The sequence below is a fragment of the Stenella coeruleoalba genome, assembly GCF_951394435.1.
Source record: "Stenella coeruleoalba genome assembly, chromosome: 6".
NCBI classification, from domain to species: domain Eukaryota; kingdom Metazoa; phylum Chordata; class Mammalia; order Artiodactyla; family Delphinidae; genus Stenella; species Stenella coeruleoalba.
The window spans coordinates 125,369,601-125,389,132 of NC_137151.1; the positions used below are offsets into that span (position 1 = coordinate 125,369,601).

Genomic DNA, 19,532 nt, shown 5'->3' on the forward strand with positions numbered 1-19,532 from the left:
GCAGGCTGGTGAGAGTGGGAGGGAGGGTGGGGACCTGCTGTCTCCCTGTTACTTAATGGTCTACGTGGATGTTGAGGGTTTATGACAGAGGAAGTGTGTGTGTGGGTGTTTTCACTGGAAACAGAATTGAAAGAAAAAAAATTCAAATTTCAGCATGTGATTGAGACCAGATATTTAGGAGACCTTTTTGGAAACAGTGTTGAAAAGCCATTGGAAGAAAGTTCTTTGAAGGAAACCTGACAGTGTGGTGGTATTTTTTTTTTAATGAACTTTTTTTTTTTTTTTTTTGCGGCACACGGGCCTCTCACCGCTGTGGCCTCTCCCGTTGTGGAGCACAGGCTCCGGACGCGCAGGCTCAGCGGCCATGGCTCACGGGCCCAGCCGCTCCGCGGCATGTGGGATCTTCCCGGACCGGGGCACGAACCCGCGTCCCCTGCATCGGCAGGCGGACTCTCAACCACCGGGCCACCAGGGAAGCCCTTTAATGAACTTTTAATCTTAGAAGTTTTAAATGTACAGAACAGTTGCAAAGACAGCACAGAGCTTTCTCATCACAGTGCCTTTTAACGCAAAGTCAGAAAACCCGCTCCAGAGCTCACCGCCACGTCGAAGGCCGCGGGCAGGCCGCCCGACCGCATCCACGGGTGGACGTCCTGCAGCTCCTGCCTCTGCCTGTCTGTGAACCTGGGCTGGAGCCTCTGCAGCACCTTCAGCTTCTCCCTGTCCTCCTGCAGGACCGTTTCTAAATTTCTTCATGAAATATTTAGAAATAGGAGAGCTTTAGAACGTCTCAAGGGCTTTGTTTTTTAAAGAATATACTCGTTTTCTACCAACACTTCCAGTGTTAATCATGTAATTTTAGATGATTTTGTTTAAATTTCCTTTCCATTTAAAATAAATTACCCTACTTAAGGTAACGTCATCGCCCTAGTAGATAGTCTGTAGTTTTTCTATGAAGATGATACACAGAGTTCTGATTTTCATTTCACTTTAGCGCAGCCATGGGAGCCGGGTATCTGCAGACACTTGGTTCTGTGCCCGGGAGGTTCTCACCAGCGGGGTGGTAGGTAGACAAGCCCTCCCCTGCCACCTGCCGACACTGGCCTGCCCCGCAGCAGTCCTGGAGACAGAGCCCTGGGCTCCCCTGGCCCAGAGGCCTGGCTGTTCTGAGCCTCAGGGTTAATCTGTCCTTCCTCCCCCCCATGTCCCTCCACCGAGGGGGCACTGCACAGGGGCATGGACCCTGATAGGTTCCAGGCTCCTTGGAGTGGTCAGAGCTGAGGCACAGACCCAGGTCCCTACAGAGCAGCCAGCAGCCTTGGGCTGGTCACCCACCTTGACTCTTGGTTTCTGCATCTCTAAGACAGACAGACACACACACACACACACACACACACACACACACACACACACACACATCACCGACCACATAGGGTTGCTGGCAACAGAGCAAAAGAGACGACGTTGGCACGAATGCTTTGTAAACGTCTTGTGACACCGTGGCGGGTCCCCAGAGCCCGTCATCCTGGAGGCCTGTAGCAGGTCACTCTGCGGGCTCTGTGTGGCCAGCGGCACCATCTAGAGGAGCCCTGCTTCTATCTGTGCACTCAGCTCAATCTGAGATACGGCTCCCGAGGGAAGGCCTCTGGCCTTGTGGTTCTGCGGAAACCTGCACCCAGCCCTTCACTGTCCCGAGCCGCCGGCGAACGGTTACCGCGAAGGCATCTGGTATGCCATCATGACGCTGTCGTCCGTGTCGGCCCCGAGCAGCCAGACGGGGTCCTGGAGGGCGTCCCTGAGGCGCTCACGCTCCGCCACGTCCACCTTCGCTTTTGCTCTGTGGTTATTCTCTGAGGAGTCGACGCTTCCAAAATACTTGCTGGTGTGACTTGTGTTGCTGCTGCCTTTAAAACACAGAGCATGGCAGGTCAGAACCTGGACTCCTGCGCTGACCTGGACTCCTGCGCTGACCTTGACTCCTGCGCTGACCTTGCACGCTGTGCTCGTGTAGAGGAGCGGCAGCATTACAGAGCTGAAGGGTTTTGTTTGGTAACTGGTGCCTGGGTTGGTGGACCTTCCCTTCTCTTTCCAATTCTCGAGTTGTCTGGGTAATTTAAAAACAGGATATCAGCTGGTATCATGGAGGTGATTCTCTCCTGGGGAGGCCCCGAGGAGTCCAGGTGGGGCTATCTTAGAAGCCGTGCTCTTCTCTCCCAGGCTCACTACCTCCGGACTAAGCCAGGCCACAGAGAAGCCGCCCCTGTGAGCGGCAGGCGGCTGTCCCGGAGCGCCTCCCGGCAGGCCTCCCGCAGGGAGAGGGGCCCGCTCACTTCAGGGAAGCGGGGGTCTTACAGTCTGGGGAGAGTGTGTGCTCTTCCCGTGGGGCGGTTCCAGATCACACCTAAACGATCCCGGTCGGTCCACACGCTAGCTTCTCACCAGGGGATCTAACTCAGGAAGGCGAGCCGCTGCCAGCCCTCCCGGCACACCCGGGGAGCCCCAGGGACAGTCCAAGCAGGGCCAGCTGGGGTGGGGGGCCTGCAGTGCCGCTGAGGTCGAGAGCGACGGGCAACAGAGGGAAGTGGGGCGGGCCGGGGCTGCCGTCCGCGCGGGTGGAGCGGGGTAGGAGGAGCCCAGCTGCCTGTCTGAACGACCGAGGGCCCCGAGGAGCTGCTCGGGGTGCAGCCGGATGCCTGCATGTCGGGGCCCTGCCCAAGTCAGCCTGCGGCTTTGGGGTGACTGGCTCCCTGGGGGCCGGAGAGTCAAGGACACCCAGGTGTATCACGTGAGAATCTTCCAAACACACCTGCCACCTCCCACCCCGCCCCGACTCCCAGGTGCTCCCAGCACCACCTACATACCGGCCCCACTTGCAGATGCATCGCAGCCCAGCGAGCCGGAGCCCAGGGAGTAGGAGGTGACGGAGGCCCCGCTCCCTGACGGGGCTGAGCCCGTGGCCGAGCAGAGGTCCTCGCGCAGCAGGAGGTGCAGCAGGCCGCTGGGCGTGCACAGGGCGTCGCTGCTCTGGACGTCCTTGGGCTTGTCGCACTTTGGGAACAGGGAGGAGACACCGAGTCAGGTGTCTGGTCTGCACCAGACTCCCAGGGACACAGCGGGTGCGCCCTCCTTGGACCGCTGGCCCTTCCTCCACGTGCCACATGCGCAGACCCCATGGTTACTGGGACCACAGCGGGACTCTTGGTAGTGGGATGGATGCCATCTAATTAAATTTAGTTTGGGGAGAGTCCCACTAAAGACGGCAGCTCTTGGATCCCTGCGGGGGAAGCCTCAGGCTTGCTCCTCCGCCAAGGCGGGCAAGTGTCTCCTGCAGCACCCCAAAGCTGCTCCTCGCAGAGGCAGGGCTCTGGCTTCCCGGCTCCTGCGCCCCCAGAGTGGGGACGGGCTTGGACATGAGGGGGGCTTGGCCTGGGAGCGCCCCAACCCTCCAATCCTTGGAACCCAGACTGTAGGCCCGGGAGTCAGGAGGGCAGCAGCCGTGCTGGGACAACCACCCTGCTCCCACTTGCTCTCCCAGGAGCACGGGCAGGGGAGCCCCGCCCAGCTCCTTCCTCGGAGGGCCCACGGATCACACTGCCTCAGCGGGTGCGACCACGCACCGAAGCTCTCAGGACACAGAAGCATTAACTGGAAATCAAACTACAATTTCATTAACCGAGTACGAGTACACGCCAACGTCCCTCAAGACGTGGGAGGATGCACGCCCACGGCACTGGCTTCCAGCTCCCTCCTGGCCCTGCTCCTTCACCGTGAGCCCCTCTGCTGCCAGCTGCCCTCCAAGGCGCCTCCGTTCTGACCTTTCACCTGACTGTGCTTTATCCCCGAAGCATTCACTGAAAACCTGGAGGCCCGTGACGACGAGTCACGAAATCACCTGTGGCTGTTTGGCGCCTGCGTCCACCAGCAGACGACCGATCTCCCTTTTCCCCTTCAGACCCCAAGACAATAAACACCGGCTGCTCTCACAGGGTCTTTTACCCGGAACGTGTTATCTCCTAGCACACGTGTTTATGTCGGAATTGAAATGGTCTGGTAGTAACCTCAGTGCAGGGACCACCTGAGGTGAGGATGTCCGTGACCCGCCCGAGGCGGCCGCGTTCGCCACCTGCCTGCGTTAGACAAAGGGCATCAGGAGATCCTTACGGTTGGCGGTGCCTCGGGCCGCCGGTCCCAGGATGAGCCAGGCTGGCAGTCGGGCCCCGCTCGCACGGTCTCTGTGGGCCCCGTGGGCCCTGCGGCCGCACAGCCGCCCTCGGGGGCCTCCTCCAGCTGCAGCAGGCTGAGCTGCAGGGGCGAGCTCCCGCGGGACTGGAAGAGCGGCGGTGAGGTCCTGCCTGCGGACCCCGCGGCCGAGGGCAGGGCGGCCTGGGCGGCCACGCGCGACACGGGCAGCCCGCACTCTGCCAGGGCACACGTGTGCAGGTGTTTGGGGGATGAGGTCCGACCAGGGAACTCAGGCTGCGAGGCAGGAATCACCTCGGACGGCAAGTTCGGCTGGCTGGGGAAGAAAGCTGGGGGCAGGCTCGGGGTCACCGGGGAGAAGGAGCAGCTGGGTAAGACCAAGGCCACGACCGGGGGCAAGGGGCCGGCAGACGGTGGGGGCTGGACCGCCAACTCGCACTGGGTGTCCACGGGCAGCGCGAGGCCGGCGTGCGGAGTTCCGGGTGCCGCTGCCACGGTCCCTGGAGCTGGCACTATCCCTGGGGCTGGAAACATGGGCAGGGAGTAAGCGGGCACCGGGGTGGGGAAGGGCATCGCGGGGCAGCTGGACTGGGATGTGTCCGACGGTGACCAGGCGGTGGCATTCAGGCCCACCAGCGGCAGCCGCTGGGGCGGGGGCCCCCCGGACCCAGGGCTCCCCGAGGAGTCTCGAGGCTTGACCCGTTTGGACTTAAGTTTTCTGTTCTTCCCCGTTTTTTTCCAAGATGAATCTATTCCAGAGGTATTTCTTAGTCCGGGAGCAGCTAAAATAATGGGAAAACAAGAGTTAAAACGTAAAAATTATGTTATGTTTCCTGTTACGTCAATTTTCAGAGATTTGTAGGACCTCAGAAACCTGAAGGTGACTCCCAGTTCAACAGTGAGTCCCACCCTCCCCATCGCCAGCCTGGGGATCTCGGGGCCACCACCCGGTCTTCCCGGATCCTCAGGAAAGTGAGAAAAATCAGGGCAAAACGTTAGGTTTTCATAAAACTAGATTCAATCCATTTAAAGGACCACCCTTTGTTGCGAGATCACATTCCTTGCTTTCTTCTCATATTAAAATGCCGTTTCTTTCATGAAGTAATAGTGACAAGTGGCATCAAGAAGGTTTTATTTGCCCAGAACAGTAAGAAAGCTGGAAGTCGACGCTAGTCCCCAAGGGCGGTGTGTGACACCTTAGAGGCAGAACCGCTGGTCTCATCTAACCTTATCTGTCAGTGTTACGAGCTTCATCGCTGCTGTTCCTAAAAAGAGATGTTTCCTGCTTAGAAAGCTCGTGGTTCCAGCCCAGGGAAGTCAAAGGGCCGAAGGAACGCTCGCCCTTGGAACCAAGGTCTTCCTCTCTGACGGTGAGCGCTGCTGAGAGGGCCTTTCTCAGGAGACCGGAGGGGCTCCACCCAGTCACATACGGGACCCTGGGCATGTCCCCCCCCACCTCCCCTGGGCACCGGCCGGCGCTGGGAGTACTGTGGGCTCGGGGGTCATGCCGAGCTGGGGGGGGAGGGTGGGGTGGGCAATGGAACGGGTCCCAGGAACCTCAGCTTCTCCTCTCCTGTCACAGAGGGTAACTCTGGGCTCCTGCAGCAGGTGTGCGAGGACATCCCCTGGCGGCCGTGTCACACGATAAAGGCAAATGGGCCGGCCCAAAGCAGACTGCTAAGCGGGTGGAGGTTTTGCCATTCAGCCTCTCTGCCTGGTGTTCTTCCTACAGGAAATCTGCCCCCTACTGGGACCCGGAGCTACGGCACTGGGCTCCTGGGATGCCACACCAGGGTCTGGGAGGGGCTGCTGTGGACAGCTGTGCAGTCTGTGCACTGCACAAAATGTGTGGCCAAGGGGGCAAGAGGGGGCTGGAACTCTACGGTGGTGTGGACACCGTTTCCTGATTTCCACAGAGGTTCCCGATGTGCTGGCAGTAACCCTGGGTCTGGGGATAAACTCCTTAAGGAGTGTGTCAGCCTCTCACTTCTGGGACATCTGTTTCGGTGTGTCTGCCCAGAGACCAGGGGGAGTTGGGTCCTCATGGTGTGTGTCCCCTGGGCTCACTAGCTCTCAGCTCTGATCCCTGTGTCACGGCCTGGGAGCCCAGGGAAGAGGCGGCATCTCTCATCAGCTTGGCCTTGTCAGGGGGGCCTGGGAAGGTGGCTGGGGGTTGGGAGCCAGGCTCCTGGACCAGAAAAGGGGCGGGGAAGCTCATCTGTTCCACTTCATCCCTGGCCCGTTGACCACCTGATGGCTCTCAGCCTAAAGGGCAGCTTCACGCACCCCTGGGCTCTGTCGGGCTTGGAGTCGGCAGCCTGGCCCTGAGGCCGATCCGCCAGGAGCGTACGTGCTCTGGGGAGGAGGGCGCCATTCCCTCCTACGGTGTCGTCCGGGGCTAACCTCCTCCCTCAGGGGCTTGACACCGAAGGCCCCGTCAGTGCCATCTCCTTCTCTGGGCAGTGCATTAGCCCAGCTGGTCCGCTGAGGGTCCTGTCTGGGTGGGAAGGTGGGGTAGGGTCTCTTGCCCCTCAAAGTCACCCAGGCAAGAAATGTCTGGCACGGCCGCACTGCAACTGCCCGCCCTGCATTCCACAGGGGGCTGGGCTGGGACTGTCACCACTATTTACAGCACTGCTCCCTTGGGAACACAAGGTGACATCCTTGAGAACATCACTGGTCAAGTTCCAACAGCTTCTTACAAACCCACGTGTCCCAGACTGGGGACGTTTCGCCTTCTGAAAGCAGCGCTAGATTCAGTAATGTTAAGAATAAAGTTAAAAAATAAATCCACTTTTAGCTCAGGTATTACCACTTACCTCTTTCACTCGACTGCCCCTTGCATCTGTCTTGTGAGTAGTAATGGCAGCGAGACTGGAAGACACTGAGCTTTCTTATTTCTCTGAACTTTAGCAGGAAACTCTGCTCCTCCCTCTGGGTGTGGGCGGCCAGCACTTCCTTGGTGAGGCCCAGCTTCCGGAAGGGCCCCTGCTCGTGGCCGAGGCCGCAGGGCAGCACGGAGCCCACCAGGCAGTCCAGAGACCCGGGCCCACTGGCAGCATCTCCCACCGTCTCTGTAACAGAAGACGCACAGCTCTCATCTGCAAGGGCCCTTCCATTTTAAAACGGCTGAAAAAATGCACGCTGCACCTATGAAGAACAGAAATCATTCGCACAGAAGATTCCTTCACGATGCCCACAGCATGGGGATAAGATTCCTTCACGATGCCCACAGCATGCCCACAACATGATGTATTTGTTTAGCTTTCTGAGAAAGTTAATGACAAAAGGGGTAGGAAGCCCCATTACCCAGGGGCTCCGGGATCAGTCCTCTAAATTGGGGCACCTCGGGGGGTTTTCAGCCTCTGACGCTGCAGACACTCCAGGCTGTCTTGTGCTTTCAGAGCAAGAGGCTAGGCTGGCGCACAGCCTCATCCTGGCTCAGGATCACGGGCTTGACAGTGTGGCCAGTGGAACTGCGGGTGCAGACAGGATGGGGCGGGTGGGACCACAGACCGTCCTGGAAGGGGTTGGACATTGACTCTCTGATGTGTACTTCTGCCCTCATCACGCCCCCCTTCCAAGCAAAGAACGAATTCAGGATTCGTTTTACTCGTGGTATCTGAAGAACAGCTCAGTGTGGCACCCTTGGTTGTCCTGCTATTATGACCCGCACTGGCTCCTGTCCTCACATGGGGAGGGCACGGCTTGTAATCCCATCCAAGGAAGCGGGATGCTGGGCGGGGGCTCGTCCCCAGGCTTCTCTCGGCACCAACGAAGGGGGAGTCCTGGGACCCCTGCTTGGTCCTGGGAGGCCCCTCCGTATCGACACCTGAGCAGACACCTGTCACAGGTGGAGCCAGAGCGCAGCGGGGGCAGGACAGGCGTGGCCACCCCTGCCCGGCATTGCACGGATTTCCTGCACCCCTGTTACTGGGCTGTGTAGCTACCTCCACACTTGGGTAAACCTAAAGAGAATCTGAGGACGGCAGTCGAAGCTTCTCATCTCTATTGTTCAAGTCCGATTCCTCCTGACGTCGCCCAAGGAGCAGTAAGCGTTCCTGACATCGCCCAAGGAGCAGTGCGCGTACCGAGCTCAGGCTGCGGCTTCTTGTCGCCCACGTGGACGATGGTGCTGCTGTAGCTGCACTGGCTGGTGAGGGACGCCACGCTCTGTGCCTTGCTGGGCAGCGTCAGCGAGGTCAAGTGCGTGCTCACGTCCGTGTGGCTGTTCACCTTGAAGGGTGACGCGGTCTCTTTATAAGGGAAAATGGAAGCAAGACACAAAAATGTGATAAAAACGAACTGTGGGGATACGCCGCGTGGAGGCCTAGGTGGTGCCCAGTACCGGGGGCGGGGGCGGGGGCAGCTGCGAGTCTGCACACGTCCTGGCAGGTGACACTGTGTCCTCAGGTGTTTATTCACGGGGGATGGCGGAGAGGAGGAGATTCTGAAATGGGAACGCCGCCGCCCTGACCTCCTGAGTCCTTTGGGAGGAGGGAGGCGGCAGGCGGCAGGTGACCGCGGTGCCCTGGGTCAGGGCCTCTGCCGTGGGCCTGCGGGGAGGGCCGCCCGGCAGTCAGGAGCCCGTCTGCTGAGTGCAGGCAGGCAGGTGGCGCTCCCTCCCTGCGGGCTGGGCCAGACTCCACCAGGGCACGGCTGTCCGGTCGCCTCCGTCTACAATGGGAGACCCTACTTCTGATCCTGGTGGCGGCCGCCAGCAACGCCCTCATGTTTGAAGGGCCTGAGGTCTCATCTGACTCGTGGGGTCACTGACCCTCAGAGGCCAGGCCTCCTCTGAGACGCCCAAGAATGACAGCCCGAGAAGCCCTGGCCTCCAGCAGCCCCACAGGATCCTGCCCTCAAAGTCCAGGACCACCTTTATCTCCAGCTCATAAGAAGTTCTGAGCTACTCTGGTCATGTAAAAAATAGCCTATACCCTAATACCGTGTCCCTGAAGCCGCTCAGAATCCACCTGGAAAAAGGGGCTCCAGGACCTCAAATGACGCCTGATCCCACCAGAGAGGGTCTAAGTTATCCCGCAGTTAACAGCTCAAACGAACCAGGTACCTGCGGCATGTGGCCCGGGGCCGGCGGCGGCCTCGCGCTTGTCACTGGCCTTCCGCGTGGGGAGGTGTGCCGGGAACTCACACTTCCTCTTCAGGGCGGTGGCCTTGCTGCAGCTCTCCAGGTACCTGTGGGCGGGTGATAAAGGGCTTCATGTAACAGAGCGCCCCACAGCGTGCGCAGCTGGGCGGGGAGGGAGGCCAGAGGGCCGCACCTGACGACACTGTCCAGGCAGCTGATCTGCTGGTAGGAGCCCGCGAGCGGGCTCTTGAAGGCCAGCTCCTCAGGAAGGCCGGCCTCGGGCAGGCTGGCCCTGGAGCGGTCCTCTTCCGTGGCTGCAAGAGCTTTCATCTGAGCCGGGGAACTGCTCCGCATTTCTGGAGGAACGACAACATTGTTTTTTCAGTTAATCCTAGTTTTCCCCGGAGTACACTCTATACTTACAAAGCACTTTAATTCTACCTAAAGATAAGGCTGGGGCCTCAGAATACGCTTCATGGCCGCAGAGACCCGGAGACAGCCTGCTATGCCATCCGCAGGGGGGCCTGGGGGGCGCTCTCTCTGCGGCACTCGGTCCGGCCTGTCCCCGGGGTCAGGGACTCAGCAGTGGGAAAGGTCAGTTCTTCACCTGAACTCCTGAAACTTTCAGGGCCAATAAGATCACAGGCGCCCTATGGTCAGTCGACGCTCCCTGCCTTGGGGAGGGTCGGTCTTTTCAAACAGGACTTGGCGGGAATAACAATTGTAACCGTAATTGCCGGCCGTACAGCTTTCCGTCTCCTCGCCTCACCACGCTGAAGTCTCACTAAGGAAATGCTGGATCATTTGTTACCTGCAGCAGACGCGTTCTTTTGTTCTCCAGATTCATCCGGACAAGGGCTTTTGCTTTTGACCTTCTTACCATTTTTACAAATCTCCTGGAAGAAAAACACATCATTCACCCTGGGAGACCCCGCAGCCTTTGCCCCACCCTGGAAAGAGCAAAGCAGGATTAATCCCAGCAACAGCAGCAAGTTCTGAATGAGACCCGAGAGGCAGAACTAGAGACAGCAGAGTTTACGATTCGGAAGAATAGGAAGTAAAGGGAACGGCAGGTTACACTTTCTTCTTTCTAACCCTAACCCTACAGTTAACTCCTCGCTTTTGCTTGATTGGCCTGTTAAATAATTTTCACCTGAACCTCTAGCCAGTCTGTGGCTGCCTCCACCCTTTCGAAGTTACACAACAAGTCCCAGGTGAGCCAAGTTCAGAGCAGCCAGGAGCAGGTGAGGTCGGAAAGGCTCGGCCCCGGCGAGGGCTGTTTCTAAAGTGCTCAGACATGTGAGTCACAGATGACAGACAGAGGGGGACAGAGGGGGACAGAGGGGCACGTACGGCTCTCCTCCGGCAGGGGTCCTCCTGGCCGGTGCATTCGCTGGAGGAGGTCTGGCTCAGGAGGTGTTCGTGGGACCCGCTGCTGCCCAGGCTCCCGTAGCCGCTGGAGCTGCTGTGTGGGACAGGCTGGGGAGACAGCAACAGAAGGACTCTGGACGGGCCGGGGCGCGCCCGCCTTCTCTCAGAGGCGCCGCAACCTGCCCGGGGGCCCTCGGCGGGGGCCAGGTGGGGCCGGGCTTGGACCCAGGGTCAGGCTGCAGTGGGCTCCCAGGCTCCACCCGCGGGGCTGGTCCTGGATCCCAATCCCCAGGAGACTCCACCAACAGGGAGTCCATGGCCACGGGGCTTGGAAACAAAACAAGGTGCCTGACGGCTCCCACAGCCCCCGGAACCGAGAGGCAGGAGGCCACTCCTCGTGGGGCCAACGTGCTTGCAGAAATCTGTCTTGAGTGCTGTGTCCCCAGGGACAGGGAGGGGCGTCCTCAGTTCCCCCTGGGGCCAGCGCGACGTCCCGTGTTGCAGGGATGCCCCCCTTCCACCCACGGGGGTCACGTGTGGGCTGGCGCCTGGGACGTGGGGACTGGGCTGGGGTGCGCCCTTCAGCCACTTGCCCAGAGCTGTGGTTCAGACACAGATGCCCTGAATGTGCGAGGCGGGGGCAGCCCCCACGCGGGCAAGGCCCACGCGGGTGGGACAGAGACCACCACCATGCGCAGCAGGGCGCAGGGCAGAGCTGGAAGGAGAAGAAGGGCCTGAGAATGGGGGGTGGGGGGCCCCCAGGCCGCAGGGCAGCTCTGGGCTGCCTGCGGGGGCAGGAGGGAGGGCGTGCAGGCAGCATACCCACCTGCAGCAGCAGCCGGTGGATCTGCTCCGTGAGCTCCTGGGTGCCGGGCTGCAGGGCCTTCTCCTCCACGTGCGTCTGAGCCGAGAACACGTCCTCATTCAAAGGCCCCCTGCGTGGTTTTCATTTGTCTCTGTGAGTCGGGGCCCCGCCCTCCTCTCTGCAGACCCCCGGCCCGCCACCTGCCTCCCCCCCCTCACTGCTCTGCCTGAACGAGGCTGGGGCCCCCCAGGGGGCAGGGGGCAGGTCAGCACAAGCACGTGGTGGGAGGTGACCGGGGTCCTGGTCTCCCAGCCCCCCGGGCACTGGGGGCACTCACACCCTGACTCTGTGTCTCCCGATGACGAAGGAGATCTGCCTGCTCCACGGGTTGATGAAGCTGGACCAGCTGGTGTCCAGCGTGACGTACTCCCCGTTCCGGGCACGGAAACGGATGGGGGAATAGTCGAAAGGCTGCCCGCCGGACTGCACGACTAGGAGAGCGAAAACAGAGTTCAGGGAGCGAAGAGATTCAACCGGTGTTCGCGGTACAAGAAAAGACACGTGGAGATGCACTTGATTCTGGAATCATCTGAAAACTTAGGAGGTGCCAATACCTCTTCAAAGCCACCACTTTCAATCTCCCATCTTGCTTTAAATTGCGACCGGGGACTGTTTGCGGCAGTGTCCTTACATGTTTTAGGACACACTTCCCTTCGAGCCTCACAGGTCTGCTGCCAGTGGGACGCTCAGTGTCACCTGTGTCGGTGAGGCCTGGGCTTGCTGGGGACATGTGTCGTCCAGCCCCTGGCCTGGGCAGACCACCCCCCAACCCCCCACCGCAGCTGACCCTGTCTCTCCTCCTCCCGCCTGCTGGCGAAGCCAATGGTAAAAGATGAGAGGCCGAGGACTCAGGCCGAGGGCGACTCTCAACCAACCGACAGCGCCGGGACTCAGGCCGGGGGCGGGGCACCCCTTGCCCGCAGCCCACTGGACCCCTCCCGGTGGGTGCTGACCTCGGGAAGACACCCCCAGAGTGCGCTAGCTTTGTCCATGCCCCCGGGAAGGACCGTGAGAAGGGGACCTACTCTTTTTGTGGATGGCAAGCATCAGGGGCCTGTCGCTGGGGTGCAGCTGCACGAGCACAGGGGTCTCGATCAGGTCCTGGGGCAGGTGGCCCAGGAGGGGGACCGCCCTGCAAAGCAAGTGCACACAGGGTCACGGCTGCGCTTCAGGACACGAGCCAGAACGCAGCCTCCCAACGGGGCAGCCAACCACCTCCAGGAACGAGTCCGACTCCAAATTCCCCAAAGACCAAAATGTGGGTCTCATGCTAGCAAAGAAACAGTCAGTCTTCTAACTAATTAGCACACAGACGACGGCAGCATCGCCGAGGGTCTGCGATAGGAAATGAGGCCCTACAAGTCCCTGCCCATTACAGGCTCAGTGCTCTAGCTCTGCGTCTATTTCCTGAATCGATCACGACAATGTTGTTTTCTTCTCCTAAGTCCTTTTTCTTGTTTTGTGTCGTTTGTGAGTTTGGCTAGATGTGGCCTGACATGGACTTTTTTTTTTAACAAGTTTGCTGGGACCAGGAAAACCCCGCCCGTGTGCGTCTTTTCCAGCTCAAGGTGTTCTGCTCCAGCTCTAACTGTGGTCGCTGGGTCCGGTCCAATTGACCACGGCTCCCCAGGAGTGGCCACCACTGGCTGGGGACCTTCGCCCTGTGCCCGTCAGGGCTTCCCTGGGAGCTGTTTGCTTTCTGGGCAATGTCTTGCACTGAACTTCTGTAGTCCCCCTTCCCTCTGTCGTGTCCCGTCCCCTCTGTGTGTCCAGCACCCTCTGCCGTCCCCGCTCAGTTGCCGTCCCCGCTTCTGAGCTGCAGCTCGGCCTTCCTCTTCTCAGGCCCGTCTTCTTTCATCCCAACAGCTGTTTTCCCAAACCCTTCTGTTCTGGTGGAGGATGTCCTCCTGCATCGTTAGAGTGAAGGCTGCCTGTTCTGTGTGGGGTGGAACTTCCTCACGGGCCCGGCGCCATTCTCGGATTCCCTCCTCCTTGTCTGAGGCATGCTCTCTGGGCCTCGTGTCTTCCTTTGCACAGGATGTACAGAATGTCCCTGGCCAAGGCCTGGCCGGAGGAGAGGGGGGAGGCCCGGCCAGCCTGGGCTCGTGGGCTGGGCTGCCCACTGGGCTTTGCTGAGGAAGGCTCTGCAGCCTGCTGGCCTGTAACGACCTGCTCACCAGCCCTCCTGCACACAAATGAGTGGGCACCTGGGGCAGCTGCAGACAGGAGTTCTTAGTCTTTTGGAGGAATAAAAATTATCCTGGGATTGCTACACAAATGCAGCTCCCAGTCCCCCACCTCCAAGATCTTGTTGGGCAGGGCTGGGCGGGGCCTGGGAACCTGCACCCGACGCTGTCCCTCCGGAGATTCTGCCGCAGGTGGCCGGCAGGGCACACCTGAGCAGTCAGGGGCTGGTGGAGGCTGATGGGCCCTGGCTGCCCAAGAGCAGAACTTGTCCAGCAGGCCCCGTGGCCTGCATCCGAGGGGGCACCTCGTGTCCCAGGCCAGGTGCCGGCTGCGAGGAGGTCCTGACCCTCCACGGATGCCACTGCATGAAGCCCAGCGTGTTTCCCGTGTGTCTTCCCAGGAGACTCCTCCCTGATCACGCCGGCAGCCGCGGCATTCTCTGCGTCTTTGTGCGTCTGCCAGGAGCCAGGGGAGTCACACAGGGCCCCTGACCCGATGCCAGAGAACCCAGAGCTCTCTCAGAATGGTCAGTGCTCCCGACTCCAGCGGGGCCATGGGCCCCAGCTACAGCACCCTGGGTGCGAGACGCAGGAGGGGAGTCCGAGTGGGCTCCGGGCAGAGGTACGAGGTGGCCCCCTCCCTGTAGCAGCCTGTGGCACGCAGGCTGGAGGATGCACTTGTGCTGGGATCCTGCCAAGGGTGTCCTAACACTGCCCCAGGCACACGGTCCCTGGTTGTACCAGCCTTTACTCATGTGCCCAATTTTTGAAACGGGTTTATTAAACAAGGTAATAAAGACAGGCTCAGTTAGAATGATGACCAGCTCCCTAGAATGCCCCATCTACACAGCGTCCATACCTTAGGAGGTTTTCAGTGTAATTCCATAATTATCTCATTGTCTATGTATAATTAAATGTTTTAATTGATTATTACACATAACATGCAGCCTTAGCTTTAGCTAAACAGCTTCAGTGTCAAAAACATGAAAATCGATTGAGCTTTATTTAGTTATTAAGTAACTACCACGACAATGCTGAAACACAAAATATCTGGGGAGGGGGGCGGCCGGCTGCAGACGCGATACTGACTCCAAGGCCAGGACCGCGGCAGAGGCGAGCGCTGGCAGGGGGACGGCGCCGCATCGCTTACCTTTCGTCCACGTCCTGGAACAAACAATTTGGCGAATGTGTGGTCGTAAAAATTCTCTTTTCAGGAGGGATTCTAGGGGCTGAAAGAAAAGAATTTTGCACGGATTTCTGATTCTAAGACATACGTACTTTATGTAGTCATACTACAACTACTGGAAAACACCATGTGTTGATAGATTCAGAATGACGGGTAGCTAGAGAAAAACTTAACAGTGGACTCTGAACGACAGAGCACGTACTGAAGGGTGAAGAACAGACCCTACGCTTGGTGACCACCAGCCAGGCTTCTCAACTTCTTATGGACCAGTTTTAGTCTAGAAAGCTAGGGATTGCCATGTTAGCAGAACCACGTGGTGAGGTTTTGGCTTCTTTCAGCAAAATCCTGCTGGAAGGCCGTCTTCATGATGTTTAAGATCCAACGATAGGGAACTGAACAGATTATATTTTTTAAAGGAGTGAAGTATTTGGATTCAAAATTCCCAGCAAACGTCCTTGTATTGGGACTTCACAGTTTCTAAGATGGGCAGAGGTGATAAGAGTAATTTTCATAAAGGAAGTCACATATGCAGAATTTTCCTCAACTACCAAATTCATGGGCAAAACATTCAAAATTCCAAAACTTTTCATTCTTGAAGGAGACGCTGATCATTTTGGGGAATAACGTGCTGAGATCTGAGTAACCCCTCTAAACCTTTACTGAATATTTAGAAGAGAATGTTCTATATGTGGGAATCCAGCAAACATCTGAAAGAAACTCATATACCTAAAACATTTCTATCACTTTTAAGAAATGCCTTTTTAAAAAAGACATCATTAACCACTGAGAGACAATTATAAATACAATTAAACCTGGACTAAACTGGACCCCTGTGGTTCAGGACTTACAGATGGCCCTGCTTCCAGAGAATTTTGAAATCTCGTGACTTGCTGAGTCGCCATGGCAAGGACCTAGGTTCCTGGCCAGGTCTCGTGGCCAGCGCGAGGCCGTGCCATGAGAAAGCCTATGAGAAGGGGCTGCTGGGAGGATACCAGCAGCGTGGCAAAGCACCTTGGGTCCTTTGGGAGGGGTGGCCTGAGGAGCCAGCAGGTCCAGAAAAGGACACCAGGTGAGGTAAGCCTGCTGTGATGACTGGGTTTCTACAGGCAGAGGTGGAGGGGAGGAGCCCTAGGGGAGGAAACAGCAGGACAGAGACTGGGGGTCAGGGGAACGCTGGGCTCTGGAGGCTCCACAGCTGGTCCGCAGAAGCCAGGCCGTACCGGAGGGCGGGACGTCCAGCAGGAGGTGGGATGGACCAAGGTGAGCAGGGAGGAATACCCAGCACTTACTTCTTAGGCGGTGGCTGCTTTGGGGTTCCGCACCTCAGAGGCCGGGGAGTGCGAGGACAGAAGGGACGTGGGCCCTGGACCCATCGAGGCTACGTGGACGGAAGGCCGTGGCCAGGGAAAGGTGAAGGCATCCACGGTCCAGTGACGGGCTGGACCCAGGTGAGAGATGCCAGGGCCCGGAGCCTTTAGCCGACAAGGGGAGGTGGTGTGGATGGGACTACAGGGGGGGCCAGGTGACAAAGGTGGGTGCCAAGCCTTGAGGGAGATGGAGGCCCTGCCCGAGGCTGGGGAGAGGCAGGGGCCGGGAGCCCACCTCACACACAAGTATGTGAACCACGGGAGGAAATGAGGGAGTGGCCTGGGCCAGCCGTTACCTTCGTAGCCCGAGTGCACCCTCTCTGCCAGCAGCACGCAGCACAGCTGGCTCTCGGTGCCCTGCTGGTCGCGCACCTGGGCCAGGTAGGGCGTCATGCGGAACGGGTGGTAGCGGATTTCGCTCTCGTGGTTTTTGCCGACACTGCAGAGGAGGGCACGACGAGAGGTTTGGGATTACGACCGAAGGAGTCCTCCTTTATTGCTGGTTACCTCGCCCCCAGCGACAGCTGTTACGTCTCAGCAATCCTTTTATTTATTGCATGGACGCCTGCAGAGCAGAGCCAGGCCCCTCACCTGGGGACCCAGGCCGAGCCGCACGTGCTCCCTCGGTCTGTGGTCTGTGCCTCCGTCCCGCCCGAGGGTCTGGAACCCCCAACCCTGCTCCTCTGTCCTCACCCTCAGACGTCCGGTGACAGTGAGGGGTCAATTGGAGAGTCACCGGCCTGAGTCATGGGAGCTTCGGGGGCCCTTCTCTGGAGTAGTTTGCATTTTAATTGGGGAGAGGATGCTGCTCCAACAGGGGGGTCCCAGCCCCAGCTTCCGAGGGTGCCAGTGTCTGGCCAGGGTCACTCCTGATACCGCAGCTGCATGCTCAACGGGTCACGCGACTTGGGGCCAAAAACCTGTTGGGAAAGCTACGGGGCTCTCCCTGAAAAAAGGTACACTCGAACCAAAGGCCACACATGCTTCTGGGGTCCTCGCGGACCACAGGGTTCATGCCTTCCCAGGTGGGGGCTGCCGGCCGGTTTCCTGGGTCACGGACAGCAAGCGGGCTCCCCAGGCCGACACTCCCCCGAGGAGCAGGCAAAGCGCTCCAGCGTTGGCCAGGCTGTCTTAATATCTTGTGCACATTTAAAACTCGGCTTGGGAATTCCCTGGCGGTCCAGTGGCTGGGTCTCGGCGCTTTCACTGCCGGAGACTGGGTTCGATCCCGAGTCAGGGAACTAAGATCCCACAAGCCAAGTGGCACCCCCCCTCCCCAAACAAAACAAATAACTCCGCTTGTGGAAACGTGTCTTCACGCGGACTTTCCAGGAACACTCATGCTACGCGGCAGGGATGCTCCCGCAGCACCTCAGCCCCACAGAACGGGGCCTGGGCAGGCTTGTGGCCTCGGCTGGCGGCATGCGGAGGGCACCCCTGCACCTCCTCCGCCTTTGCGAGAGGCCCTCATGATGAAACGTCTGTGCAATGAAATTCAGGAAAACCTGGGCTTACCTGACGCGGCAAAAGAAAGATTTCTCCTCCACGCATTCTTGAGTAAAAGAGTCTAAAAGAAAAGGCCCCAGTCACTCACCCAGTTACACCCTGACCAGGGACAGGGCTCTTACTTCCCACAGACCAGGCAGAGGCAGGAGGATCGAGAGTCAAGGTGGGATGCACGTTTACCTGGCGCTGAGCAGAGCCCTTAGGTCAGAGACCTTCTACCACAGTTCTGACTAAGGAGAAATCTATTGCACGAGCGTGCACTCACCAAATCATGCCGTGCGAAAGGCGCTGCTACAAACACACTAATTAACGACCAACTTAACTGTGGAAGACGTACTGACTGACGTGCAGAATTTTTGCATATAAAGCCTTGGACATTTCAACCTACATATTTTGGGGGATATTTAATTCTAATAGAAGCAACTCAGGGCATTTCACAGCTTACATCAATCCTTTTCCTAAATATTAACTTACTTTAAAATTTCAAATGTCTAGTAAAAACACGAGTTCGACTGGGTGACCTCATCAGAGATGACGGAATGGTGTTTCCGCAATAAACGCATTTTAGAAAAAGAAACCTTAGACTCTGGTCTTTCAGGTAAAGCTTCCTCTACTCAAAAGAAATGAGGACGAGTAGATGACTGCTGGTTGGGGAAAATGATATAAAATTTCCGGCCTGGAAAGGCCTTCAAGAAGTCACCTGGTCCTTCTTTTCTATTCAGACAAAAATTCAGTGGCAAGCATCCTGGGGAGATGGTGCCGGCCTGTTCGTGCTGTGAATCCACACGCAGAGCTGCCTCCCTCCACGCAGTGACCCAGCATTGACAGGTCCTAGTAACGTGCACCACAAACTTTAGCGATCTGACCGCACAGCCCTTGGGCTGGGACTTTGGGAGAAAGCAGACAGCTCTACCTCTGAAACGCCAGGCGAGTGTCTCCTTTAATGAGTCAACCCTAAAGCAAACTGCGCTTCTGGCCCCGGGCTGTCTGTTGTCAGGGAGGAACAGCTGCTGAAAGGTGGCTGTGACAGTGACGGCTCCGCTGCCGGCTGCCTGGGAGCACCATGGCGTGGAGGGACCCAAGATCCAGGAGGTGGTGACAGTGGGCTGAGGAGCGTTTCGACGTGAGCAGAGATGCCGACCCAGGAGCCAAGGACGAGATGGGAGTCAGCTTTGGGTGGCGTGGCCAGGGCTGGCTCTTGGTGAAGATCACGACTGAGGCCCAGCTGTTCTGGGGGGACTCCCGGCCCGTCCGCTTCCTGCTCGTCTCTCGTGGCTTCTCCTCTTTGGGTCCATCTCAGCTCTGAGCAATCGGAGCCCACCGAGGAGCTGATGACAGTCAAGGTGTAGGTGGACGGACGCTGCAGGACCTACGCTGTCGGCCACCTGGTCACTGAAAGGCCTGAGCTGGTGGGGACCCTCTTCTCTCCAGTACCTTCTGCCAGGACCCCGTGCCATGTTTCTGCTGAGACTTGTCTGGTCAACCGGTCCCCGCCTGCACCCACTCATGTGAAGGCCCGTGCTGGTCACGAGAGAGCTTCCATGCCTTCCAGACGCAATGTCTCCCCAACCATGTTGCAGGAGGACAAGGACACACGACACTTGACCGTGAGAGCCCTGTGGCCAGGAACATGGGGGTGGGTGGGGGACCCGAGGTCCGAGGAAGCAGCCACCTGGGCGCAGACTGGAGCCTGAAGCGCCTGGAAGGCCGGGGTCTGAGCCCGGGAGGATGGCGTGGCCTCTGGTGGAGGTGAAGAGCCCCC

General features: G+C 58.6%; 1 protein-coding gene across 2 annotated transcripts in view; it reads right to left on the reverse strand.

Moving 5' to 3' along the window:
• Nucleotides 1-19,532, reverse strand: part of PER2 (period circadian regulator 2) — a 40,372-nt gene that overhangs the window by 4,201 nt on the left and 16,639 nt on the right. For both annotated transcript variants that reach the window (XM_079924774.1, XM_079924775.1), the window contains 16 exons: nucleotides 17,780-17,831; nucleotides 16,561-16,703; nucleotides 14,862-14,940; nucleotides 12,551-12,657; nucleotides 11,803-11,956; nucleotides 11,487-11,595; nucleotides 10,643-10,768; nucleotides 10,101-10,185; nucleotides 9,483-9,645; nucleotides 9,272-9,396; nucleotides 8,292-8,456; nucleotides 7,020-7,274; nucleotides 4,162-4,982; nucleotides 2,862-3,048; nucleotides 1,715-1,904; nucleotides 600-750 (listed from right to left, as the gene is read on the reverse strand). In XM_079924774.1, the coding sequence (XP_079780900.1) occupies nucleotides 600-750; nucleotides 1,715-1,904; nucleotides 2,862-3,048; nucleotides 4,162-4,982; nucleotides 7,020-7,274; nucleotides 8,292-8,456; nucleotides 9,272-9,396; nucleotides 9,483-9,645; nucleotides 10,101-10,185; nucleotides 10,643-10,768; nucleotides 11,487-11,595; nucleotides 11,803-11,956; nucleotides 12,551-12,657; nucleotides 14,862-14,940; nucleotides 16,561-16,703; nucleotides 17,780-17,831 (2,912 nt within the window). The remainder of the gene's footprint in view (nucleotides 1-599; nucleotides 751-1,714; nucleotides 1,905-2,861; nucleotides 3,049-4,161; nucleotides 4,983-7,019; nucleotides 7,275-8,291; nucleotides 8,457-9,271; nucleotides 9,397-9,482; nucleotides 9,646-10,100; nucleotides 10,186-10,642; nucleotides 10,769-11,486; nucleotides 11,596-11,802; nucleotides 11,957-12,550; nucleotides 12,658-14,861; nucleotides 14,941-16,560; nucleotides 16,704-17,779; nucleotides 17,832-19,532) is intronic.